Here is a 12,728-nt window from a genome sequence, read left to right on the forward strand (position 1 = left end):
AAATTTTTAAAATAAAGTTTCAAGATAAAAGTTCGATATTTTTAAGATTACAGGATTTATGATAGGAGGGAAAATCCTGCTATTTAAGTACATGTGCATATAATGCTGCTTTGTTCGACTGTGTTTTGTTGTGTAGTACTCGCACGTCTCACCCTCCACTTGTTTTGCTGTTGCTGCTGCCACCTGCTGGTGTCTTGTAACAATTGCAGAGAAATCAACCAACCAATCAGAGCGAAGATGGCGCTGTTGCTGCCTGCAAGCGTCAATCGGGTAACAACACAAAATCACTTGCATATCTTCCCAATTTAAAGGGCTGGCGCTTGCTTTTCAAAGAAGGCTGCCAGACCACACGGAAAACGATTAAAAAAAAAGAAAGAAATCAGAAATATAAAAGACATTAAAGTCGTAATTGTTTGAGAATGGTCATATTGAGGGGTAAAGTAGTTGCACTTGTTTGAGATTTAATAATTTAAAGAGTAGGCTTACATCTGACGAACCATTTCGAGGTATTGATGGGGAAACGGATCAATATTGTCAAGTTTCATAAATATCTGGTGTTCTCTTATTTGTGTCTTTATGCAAGGTGCCACGATATAGGGACTGATGTGACGTCACGTCATTTACTGTGCCTTCACTTGCACCCACTAATTGCATTTTTGAGTGATTGAGTGATACGCTAGATCGTTTTGTTGCCACCTTTATACGATCAATTTACCTTCTGGATCAACAAGTTTAGGCACGCAAAAGTAGTGCTTATCCTTGTTTTATCGCTTGCTATCTAGGCATCTAGTGCCTGGGTTTGGGGCAACCAGAGGAAGGTTCGAAAGAAAAAAAGATGAAACAAAGTGAAATCCAGCACCAACCAGCTACCACCCACAGAGTTACAAAACCGGAATCTTTCACCAACCCCGGAAATATCTCAATTCCACCAGATTAGGGAGACCTCAAGAGACCAGAGGAAAGACTAAAGGAAGATGAAGCAGAGTGAGATCCACAAACGCCTGCCTCCACTGATTCAGCGGAGAAGCAAATTCAGTTTGAGTTTCAGTAGATGCTGGTGTGGTGAATCTGGCATGGCTTAGAACCTACACCAAAGAGGGGAGCCGTCGACTTCGGCCTGACAAGGCAAGCACAGCCTCTCAGACCGCGGCAGCACCAGGGGTAAAACACCAACGGCCGGAGAACAAACCCAGAAGCCCAGACCACGCCCCCCCCCCTCATCGCCCTAAGTATTAACTAATTAATAATAATTTAAAAATATATCTTCATTAACATACTTCCAAAACATAACAAAAAAACAACTATATTTTCCCATTTCAACAAAAAGTCTCTGTGAAGATGCCCAATAACAAATCTACTAAAATCTTTCCAGAATGTCCGAGTGTGTGCACATTTCCAGAAGAGCTGTTGAATTGTCTCTGGGTGGTTTCCACATTTAGAGCAACTTGTGTCACTTGTGCCTTTTGAATTTGGGCATATAATGGTTGGCTGTATAATATTTATGTAATATTTTATTGGTTACTCCCTTCACCATATTGTAAGCCAATACTTATTTGGAATAGACCAGACCTTTTTCCAATTAATGTCCTTAACAAAACAATTCCAATAGAACACAAGGCAGCCAATAGCAATCCAGATTCAGCTTTCATTTCATTTTTTTTTAATGACTAAAGAGATGTTCATGTAATGATTATAACATGAATGTTTGGAAATTCGGTAATGTTAAACCATTATGTCAAATACAATGTGGAAACAAAATCTTTGCATGCGAATATTGTGACATTTTGAATAGTGTACAACAGGTATATGTTTTTTTTTAATGTAAATAATATTTTAACCATTAAACATGAAGGAATTAGTTTAGTTTCTATTGGAACTTTCCAAAATTGTGAGCGAATTGGCAACATCTTCATATCACTGTTGCTCTTAATTAATTGTTTTGCTATTTACCTGTATTGCCACTGATTACATTTTAGCCCACTTTATTACTGTGTTGATGTCGTCTTTTAATTATTCCAACATTGTGTTTTAATTGCTGTTTTCTCAGCCATGCTTCCAAGCTCCTTGTCTTGACGGGAATGGGAATTTATTTATTTATTTATTTATTTATTTTGGGTAGGGGGGGGTAAATAACCCTAAGGAAGGAAAAAACACGAAGAAAATATATGTTAAATGAGCTCAAAAGTCAAGATATTGCATCGTTTGGCTGCTTAAGGCCCTGATAGTAAAGATGCTAGCATGGGTGCTGTGCTGCTAGGTAGCCGGAGACGCGGCGTTTACGTAAGCTGCGTCACTTCCGGCTAGCAGACCCGGTGGAAGGAAGCTCGCCTTTCGGCTAAATTAGCACTAGCAGGGCTACCGCCGAGGCAGCTCGCCTCCACTATTAACGTGACGGCGGCTACGGTTGGCTAGAAAGAAAAAAAGAAGCCAGGCCGGCTTCATATTGGCAGGACTGTCTGTTGTGAAGTGTCAGCAGCGAACGCCGCCAACGACGACGACAAAAAAGCGAGGCCGCCCCTCTCCGCGCCTGCTGCTGCTGCTGCTGCTACAAGTACAAGTCGAACACAGACGCTGGCTAACTACTGCTGGAGAAAAGTGACATCGCAGCATCTCCACACAAAAAGGCTACTCGCTCACTTTACGAATTGTCCGGGGAGGGGGGGCTCCAAACACAACAACAGCTGGACGATTCATGATGTCCGCCGCCAGCATTGACCCGCAGGTTAGCAGCAAGAATATGTTCTCGCATGTTGCAAATGTAGAACACATCTCCCACTGAGAGGCCAGCTAACTGCTTGCAATCAAGGCCTGTTTGGACTACGCTCTCCAGTAACTGTTTGCTATTGTTGTTATTATTATGTTTATTATTATTCCAGAAGCCTCCTACAATACTGTCAGGTTTGCACGATCATGTGATGCTTCGCTTACGTTCCTCTCTTTCCTCCTACATGCATCCCTTCTACTAAGATCTCGAAAGGACAAGATGCCAGCAAAGGTAAGAAATAAATGACTTGTGTTTAATAATGCTCGACTCAAGCTGAAAATAAATGCTTTATATCAGAGCGAAATTAAAGGGAGGTATAAAAGTAGGGTACAAGGAACCCCTTTTTTTATCATGGGGAAAACGTTCCAGGCCCACACACTTCGTGAAAATCGAAGATTAATGTTTATTTGAAATGACAATTAAATTGTTTTGATGTCATATTTTGTGGCATATTTACGGTTCAAACTATGGCGCAATTATTTTTTAAAAAAAACTTGAAGTGTGACTGTTATGGATGTGCCAAAAAAAATGATTCTCATAAGAAATCGCAATTCTCATTTAGTACGATTCAGAATAAATTTAAAATGTCCCAAAATCAATTTTATTTAAATAATTTTTTGCTGTCTTGCCCTCGTCTGTGTGTGTGCCTTTATTGGCAGCGCTGTTCATGTTGTACCCGATTTGGCCACTTAGGGGCAGTGTTCTGATACACTGTTAAGTTGTAGCCACATTAGAGAGTAGAAAGAAAAAGTCACAATCAAGTTTTTCCATTAAAAGTTGTTTTTTTGCAGCGTAGGAAGAGCATATGCCGGCGAGTAATGTTAACATGCTTCTCTGTATACATTCCTGAAGCGTATTGTATGAATAGCCGTTCTTTTGAGTGATAAAAGTGTCGTGAGTAGCGCGCTAATTAGCATTAGAGAGTCAGACTGGAATAGATCACGACGATTCTTACTTAATACAAATATAAATCGAATTGTGAGACAGTCAAAGATTCCCACCCCTAATGTCTATCTATTGCACGTGGCAGCGTACAGGATTGGTCAAAGCACCTGTTTATTGCAGACATCCACTCATTAAACAGATGAAAATCTTTTTTTTGTTGTCACTATTGCATTGTACAAATACACAAAATTATTTTGTCAGTGGAGCAGTATGCATCGCTGCTGCAGTTGAGGGGCCGGTTCTTTACTTTAGGGCACCTCAAGCCTTCTGTTGTGTCAACATCGTCCCTCAATTTCGCTGTCCTGTGCGTGTGTATCACATGTCTCTGACAGAAGTTGTGTTTGATTGCAGGCTTTCCAGTTTCAGTGCAGAACGGCTCCCTGCACCAGAAGGACGCGGTGCACGATAACGACTTTGAGCCCTATCTCACTGGCCAGTCCAACCAGGTGGGCCCACTTGCATTGTGTTTTGACCACATCAGAACTGTGTGTTCACACTTGGAATCCGGGACTCTGGTCCAGACCACTCGTAAAGATATTTTTGGGTTTGGTTAAGCCTGAGATAGTTTTGTTTTGCAAGAAAAGCTCATTTTCATGTAGTGTGCGCAAACCCGGGAGGTCCCCAGTATGCAGCGATGTGGCATTCTGAGTGTCATGGATCCAAAAGATGATCACATTTGGTTTCAAGGATTTATGCTTTTGAAAAACACAACTGCTATGACGTCAAACTTCACCTGTCACTATAAAAGCCACAAAGGCAATTTTTTTTTTTAGCTTTCTTAGCTTGACAGTTGCGTTTAAAGCTGAAGTTTGAAAGCTGGTCCAAACGTGAGCTAAGCTTTATTTCGGTGATGCGTTTAAGTAAGAAGACGATAAAGTAATAGATTTGAGGGCATTCCAAAATGATGCGAATGTGTGAGTAGAGCAAAATCACACAACTGATGCTCAAATGCATGTTGTGACTGAGCGGGCTCGTACCACTTGCTTACACACTTGAAGACCAATCAGGCTGGATCTCAAATATTATCTTTTGCGATTGTCCTGTGAGGTTATCTTTGGGTCTGAGGTGTGTGAAGAGTAGATTTGTCCTGATAATCAGGCCTGAAAATGGGCTGGGCTGACAAAGTCAACAATTCCCAGTAATGACTCTGAATTGTGACGTGGATGAAATGTAGCCGATCAAAGAGTCAGCTTGACTGACTTCCCTGAAGAATGCCAGATTTGTTTTTCTTTTTTTATCTTCATGTGTTGACACCACACAGTCACATATTCGCAGTCTGTAGGTGAGGGCCAAGCTGTGGCAAGGTGTTTACTTTCTGGACCAGGTTTTGCCACCCCTGCGAATGTCTCGACTCGACTTTCTTGAAATTTCAACTTGACTGGCTCGATTTTTGCCACGCGACCTGGAAACTTTGCCGTCAAGACTTGAGACTGACCACAATTTTAGTCCTTCTGGAATATGTCACACTAGTCAAAAATAATTATCATGAAGAAAAAGAAAGAAAAACATAAGTCACATTTTGGAGGAAATTTATTTTACAAAAACTGAAACAAAGAAGACTCACTCCCAAAGTCTCCCCCGTTCCCTAATTGTCGCATCTAACCTAAAAAGTAAATCCTTGTGGCAAATGCCGCATGCAGAAGATGGTGTACATGCACCAAAAGCATTTGCCAACTGCCAAAAGAAAGTAGTAGAATAAAAAATGGTGATAGTCATTAGGGGTGTTTAAAAAAAATCGATTCAGCAATATATCGCGATATTACGGCGCACAATTCTCGTATCGATTCGATATGCAGCCGAATCGATTTTTAAACACCAATTTTTGATGGGAATATTCAACAAAATGTCTTAATTAGAGTTCGGGTTCACACTTTTAAGCATGGATGATTAAGCCTTAAAATGTGATTTCAATGCTGTTCAAACACGAAACGGATTGCAACCCGTTCAATACGGTGGCGCACAGGTTAGAAGTCTCAAGTACTTTTTCATACAAATCTTACCGTGTCCAAGTACAAGTTTACTGATTGGTATTTTCTGAATTTGAGTTTTAGAAAATCTCAATGATTGATTTACAGATTCGTATCGGGATTAATCGGTATCGAATCGTGACCTATGAAATGTGATACAGGTTGAATCGGGTAGTCATGGCAACTAGTATGTGACGTATTGCCAGTTTAGCATGCGGCAATCACAAATTGACTATTGACAGCAATGCCAGTAACTGACCAAGATTAAACCTCGGGCCGCAGTGCAATGCAGTGTCTAGTTGAGGTAAGCCTTTTTGAACTAAAAAGAAAAACATTTGCGTATGTAGAAGTGGAGATTTTGAATCCAACTGGGACTGGTTCGATGCCATTTTTTTTTTTTTTAAGATATGCAATTTATAGTCCAAAAATAATGGTATTGAGGACTCGCACTTGCATATGTTACGCCGTTTTCCCAATCATGTTGTGACTTGATTTTTTTTTCGCATCGGTCCAAACCAGAGTTCCAGACGGAGTGCGAACACCGCCCAAAAGCTGCCTTTCGTCCATCTTGTCAATCCTGACTTGTGATTTTGTGCCTGTTTGTAGAATAACAGCTATCAGTCCATGACCGACCCGTACCTGTCCAGCTACTACGCCCCCTCCATCGGCTTCCCGTACCCCCTCAGCGAGGCCCCATGGTCCACAGGCGGCGACCCGCCTATCCCCTACCTGACCCCCTATGCGCCCCTCACCAACGGGGACCACCACTTCATGCACGACACGGTATTTGGCCAGCCTGGGGGGCTCAGCAGCAGCATTTATCCGCACAGGTTCAACTTTTTCCCAGAGAACCCGGCGTTCTCCGCCTGGGGCACCAGCGGCTCTCAGGGCCAGCAGACCCAAAGCTCCGCCTACGGGGGAAGTTACAGCTACCCGCCCAGCTCCTTAGGCGGCACGCTCGTCCCCGATGGCCAGACGGGTTTCCATAGCGACACGCTCAGCAAGGCCCCGGGTATGAACAACCTGGAGCAGGGCATGCTGAGCCTGAAAATCGGCGGGGACGTGACGTCCGGGGGCTCGGGCGTGAAGACGGCCGGCTCGGTGATCGGCGGCGGGGGAGTCGCCGTCGCCGCGGGCAACGGGGGCACGTTGGGAATGCCGCCCCCGAAGCCGACGTCGTGGGCCGCCATCGCCAGTAAACCCGCCAAGCTGCAGCAACAAAAGACCAAAAACAAACTGGGCGCGCCCATCGGGGCCGGCAGCCCGCTTCCCCTCGCACCCGCCAAACACAACATGGTGGACATTGACACGTGGGATAACAAAGTGGCCGCCACAAAGATGGCCGCTCCTTTGCAGCATCACCACCACCACCACCACCACCACCAACAGCAGGCGCTCCATTCTCACCCCGGCGGGCTCCTGCCCCCGCTGCAGCAGTCCCTCCAGTCAGCCCAGTCTCTGGTCCAGCAGATGACCATGCCGGGACCGCCGCCTCCCCCGCTCCAGTCCTACCAGAACCACAACTCGGCCCCGGTGCCGCAGACCCGCTGGGTGGCCCCTCGCAATCGCAACTTGTGCTACGGCGGCGGGAGCTTGGACAGCAGCGGCTCGTCCAACGGCGGCGGGCTCGGCAACGGCTGCGGCGGCTGCGGGGGACCCGAGCCGGGCTCCGAGTCGCACCCGGTCCTGGAGAAGCTGCGGGCGGCCCACAGTTACAACCCCAAGGACTTTGAGTGGAACCTGAAAAACGGCCGCGTGTTCATCATCAAGAGCTACTCGGAAGACGACATCCACCGCTCCATCAAGTACTCCATCTGGTGCAGCACGGAGCACGGCAACAAACGCTTGGACTCGGCCTTCCGGACCATGAACTCCAAAGGTCCCGTGTACTTGCTGTTCAGCGTCAACGGCAGCGGCCACTTCTGCGGCGTGGCGGAAATGCGCTCGCCCGTGGACTACGGCACCAGCGCCGGCGTTTGGGCGCAGGACAAGTGGAAGGGCAAGTTTGACGTGGGCTGGTTGTTTGTTAAGGACGTGCCCAACAGCCAGCTGCGGCACATCCGCCTGGAGAACAACGACAACAAGCCGGTGACCAACTCGCGGGACACGCAGGAGGTTCCGCTGGAGAAGGCCAAGCAGGTGCTCAAGATCATCGCCACCTACAAACACACCACCTCCATCTTTGATGACTTTTCTCACTACGAGAGGAAGCAGGAGGAGGACGACGTGGTGAAAAAGGTCAGTGTGATGTCTGCGACCTCATAATTCAGCCTCCCCTAAGAAAACAACGCAAATGGTTGAGTTGAATCGTTGACAACTAATCAATGATCAAATTTCAGGGGCTACGTTCGCCCCGATTGGAAGAGGATTAGGGCCAGTGAAGAGAGAGAGAAAAAAAAAGGGGGTTTGCGGGATTCTGACTTTAAATTGAGAATTCTTACTTTAAAGTCATAATTCTGATTCCAGTCAGAATGCTGAGAATAAACTCAGAATCCTGCCAACTTTTTTTTTTTTTTTCTTCCCCCTCTTCGCTGGCCCTAATCCTCTTCCGTACCAATTTGACCTCAAGTGGGCTGGACCCATTTGTTTATTTTTTGCCTAAGAATTCCATAATTTCACTTTATTTGGCACAAATAGTTAATTACATTTGAAAAATATTCACATTTATTGATTTAGTGCATTATTGAAAATGTTTGTAAGTGAATGTGATTTTATAAGTAAAGTAATTAATTAGTAAGGTTATTACTTTTATTATTATTATTTTATTTACCATTAGTATTATTAATTATTATTTGTTATAAAGTGTTTTCATTTACACAAGTGAAACGGTTTTAAAATTTACTAGTGATAGACCGATTATCAGCCAGGCCGATATTCAACATTTTGACAAATATCGGCATCCGGCTTTTTTTTTTTTGTCTTATAAATTAGATCTGATGGCCTAGAAGAGTCATTTAAATTTAAAGGGATAATGTGTAGAATTTAGTGCCATCTAGTGGTAAACTAATCATTTATTTTTAAACCCCATTTATTAATTTCAATAATGTGCCCCAAAACTTTATTTCTTTTAATATATATATATATATATATATATATATATATATATATATATATATATATATATATATATAAATTAATTATAGGTCTAATAAAGGCTAATGATATTACATAGGTTACACCACACCTTACAGGAGGTACACATAGTTCTACATATACCCGAAGAAGAACGCAAACGTAGTAATTTTCTAAGCCACCATAGTGCAAATTTAGGTCGTTGCATTCTATTAGTTCACCACTAGATGGCACTAAAATTGACACTGCAAGCTTATAATAGCTCAAGGAAGCTAGTCTTTTTCTTGGTCAGATTCGAATGAATCAGTCATTCTTGCAATTTTCCAGTCGGTGTGTTTGTTGCGTCGTGCCACTGTTTCATATCAACAAGGCAGACTTTTCTCTGTGCTCTTAGGATCGTCAGAAGTAGACGGCGCCCCCTGGTGGAACGCTTCTTGCCTTGGCAAATCCTGCTGGGATGGACACTCAAATCAAATTCCCATTTAAAAACAAACAAACAAGAAGACACATGGACATGAAAATTGAAGACTTCATTTTTTTTTTCTATTTAATTTTGTTTCACTCTGCCCCCTCACCCCCACCCCTCCCCCAAGTCCAAAATATTGAGCAGCATCTTTAGCAAGTGTGAAGGCTTGAAGTTTGTTTGCGTATTTGTTTTGTTTAGGCTTCTCGCTGGGCAGAAACTCGCCTCCTTTTCGTTTGTGGACGACGTTAGCAGGCGCGCACGTTACTTTTTGAAGCTCTCATGACAACAAGCTGCCGATTTTCAGTGACTTCACCTTCATTTTGTGGTTCGCGTATCGGCGAATCTCGCGAGCGAACAACACTATTGAAAAGTGTCTGCTTTTTGTGCGTGCGTGCGTGTGTGTGCGTGCGCGCGGTCACTTGTGCTTGGTATTTGCGCGACATATTTTTACCGTTTGCGTTAGGAATGCAAAGTTGGGAAAAGCTTTGTTATCATGCGGCGAATATGAAACAGTTGGCAAATGTTTGTAAGCCTTAAAACGTTTCTTTTCAGCGGAGCAGGTTGCGCTTGGTTTCATTTGTGGCGGCGTTTCAGGGAAGTTGCGTCATCTGGAGGCGGTCCCTCTCTCGTCTTCAAATGTCAATGAAAACGATCAATCGATGTCCCATCTTGCTGGCTTTCTTTCTTTTGCGTCTCGTCAAATTCTGGAGATGTAGCACGTAATGCTTTTCAATCCGTCACTTGCTTTTGTTTCTCATTCTTTAATGACTTACTAATAATTAATATTGGCATCAGTTCCATTGCTGTGACAACACCCCCCCCCCAATCACCATCAGATAATATAAGCTTTAATGTTCTTGCATTTCTAACTGCAAACGCCTCAAATGTTTAACTGTAGCATTATACTTAACTGATTTATCGTACGTGTATGGAAACCAGAGGCTAGCCTATATGCTATATGTTTGTGATGTTCTTTTCTTTTCTTTTTTTTTCTCGTCTTTCTTTTTTCTTCTTTTTTTTTTTTTTTTAAATAACTTGCAGTGTTGTGTCTGTCTGTGTGTATGTGAGCGTGGAAGTAAAGAGAAGGGAGTCTGACTGCGGTGCGACCAGAGCTATATAACAGTATTGGATTATTGAAAAAGTATGCAAAAAAAAAAAAGTTTAATGTCACCCCTGAATTAAATGTCATTGTATCAGAGGTCACTATCACATTCTTATATTTGATCATATTCATTATTAAAGATATACTTATCTGGTATGGTGTGCTTTTATTTCTAGAGCAACTGCAATTATTATTTTCATACTTTGTTTTATTTTCCTTAACAAGGACATAAAGACTATTTTAGTAAGTCAACCATTGCTGCATACAAAGTGCTGTAAATAAAGTAAAAATCAAACTTAAAAACAAAGACACCGAAGTTATGTTAAAACATGGTTCATTTTGCCAAACGCATTAGAAAAAAATTGAACGAAGCCTCAATCTCTTGTAACACTTTTGCTTTGTGAGTCATGTAGCGCTAGCAACTTAAGACACAAAAAGTGACCTGACCTGAACTGGAAGGAATTGTTTTTGTTTTGCTGAATGCAGAAGTCATGTGATCATTTAACTTTATGACGTTATAACATGGAACTTACCACGTTCAAATGTGAAGTTTAGCATCTTATGACATGAATTTGTCATGTTAAAATGAGAAAATCCTCACCATATAATATGACATTTTTTACAGTTGGATATCTGTTCCCTCGTTGGGGATCCCTTACGTTAAAACAACATACAACTAACAATTCCGAGTTTACATCACAAGTCAAAATGGCGGATTTATGCTGCATTCGAGGAGAGTTTGAAGTCGGATTTATCCAACTCGGATTGTCCCATACCGCACTCAAAGCGTTGGAGGCAAATATAAACAACAAAGATTGCAGATTCCGATAGATTGTTTGTTGTTCAAATCACGTTGTGTCACGTATTGTGCATTTACATTTGCCTCAAACGCTTTGAGGTCCAAACTGACACAATCCAAGTGCGATTCCTCCGATTTCCCACTTTATTGAATGCAACATTTTTCCCGGTGAAACGACGCTCTCCGCTCATTGAAAAGCATTCAACTTTGGCTCATTTGATTTGTGAGGATTATTTTGATTTGAAAATGTGATAAAATGTTCGATTACTAAAACAATAAGCCTGGTTTGTATGCTAGGCACAGACAGAAGCAATACAATGTGACAGGAAATGCAATATTGTATTGTGGAATTAATCAGAAATGCCGGGAGGTCAATAAGTGAAATAGTCAGCTTTTTACAAATATATATATTTATTTTTAAATGTTTTAACCCCTGGGCGTTATTTTATTTTGAAATGGCTTGGTCAGAACCAACAAAAAATTGTCAAATAACGCCCAGGGGTTAAGGCTGTAACATTTCTCTCTTAAAACACTATCCAATATTCATAAATAAATGAATAGGTTACGGGAGGGGGGATGCATTCAAAATTGCACCGTTGAAAGCTAAATATGAGAAAATGTTGCTGTTATTCCCAGCGTGACTCGTCGTGACCCGCATCTAGAGACACAAACAAAACATGCACTTAAAATCGTGCTGAGCCCGACAGTCCTAAATATCCTAAAAGAGCTTTTGAGTCGTGCAAACATGTAATGCGCCATATTATGAAGATGCAGTGCCAGTATGTGGTCCGTCCTGAATGTGTTCGACCACGCGTCCGCTTGGTCTGCAGGCTGCTCACTGATTCCTCTCTTGGCATTCACCGCGTGCCTTAATCGTTCTCGTGTGCAATCAAGGTCCACCGTGAACACAAGGAGCGGCATCTTTTACAAGCACGTCGGTACGAATGAGGGCCGTTTTGGGGTTCAAATCCTTCCTGCGGTCTACAGGCTCCTCTGACTTCTATTTGCACAAAGCGGCGAGCTGATAGGCAGGACGAGTGTGGCGGCCTCCTCGCAAATTGGGGCTCCATTGTCTGGAATGAAGCAAATTAAATGACCCACCCACCCGCATCAACCCCGACTGCATGGCGCGAAATGTCCTGCGGGTGGATAGGACGTGCGTAACCCACCCTGGCCGGACGTCCTTGCGCCTTCTGCGGCTGCGTTGCGTTGCTGACCGCGGTGCTGAAACAGTAATGGACTTGCAAGATGTGGCGGAAAGAATATAGACGCCAATAATAACAGAGTAAACCTGGAGCTCTTACGCGTACGGCAACGTTGACGCCATGTTGGATGTGGCAAAGTGGCTCAGTGTTATTCATTTGATGTTTGTTTGCGGAGCAAACTCATTCCAGAATGGGACAACGTTTTCTGTCCCCGAAATACGTTTTTGAAAAATAAATAAATTGTATTGTAGTTGTAGCTTGCGGGGGCGCATCCACAGCCACGTTTCAAATGAGCCAGTTTTCAATAGTTTTTAGGTTTTCAATTAATGTAAGGTTTACGCTAACCTTTCAAATTAGGGTTACGGTTTCAAAGGTTATGAAACTAGGGTTAGGGTTTCAAAGAAGGGT

At 43.0% G+C, this 12,728-nt stretch overlaps 1 protein-coding gene across 1 annotated transcript; it reads left to right on the forward strand.

Annotated features, from left to right (window-relative positions):
- Positions 1-2,199: 2,199 nt before the first annotated feature.
- On the forward strand, positions 2,200-10,470 carry ythdf1 (YTH N6-methyladenosine RNA binding protein F1). The gene is made up of 5 exons (XM_077544744.1): positions 2,200-2,722; positions 2,968-2,995; positions 4,061-4,155; positions 6,283-7,914; positions 9,143-10,470. The coding sequence occupies exons 1-5, from the start codon at positions 2,693-2,695 to the stop codon at positions 9,155-9,157; spliced, it is 1,800 nt and encodes a 599-aa protein (XP_077400870.1). The 5' UTR covers positions 2,200-2,692; the 3' UTR covers positions 9,158-10,470.
- Positions 10,471-12,728: the final 2,258 nt, after the last annotated feature.

The sequence above is a fragment of the Vanacampus margaritifer genome, chromosome 1 (genome assembly GCF_051991255.1).
Source record: "Vanacampus margaritifer isolate UIUO_Vmar chromosome 1, RoL_Vmar_1.0, whole genome shotgun sequence".
Taxonomy (NCBI): Eukaryota; Metazoa; Chordata; class Actinopteri; order Syngnathiformes; family Syngnathidae; genus Vanacampus; species Vanacampus margaritifer.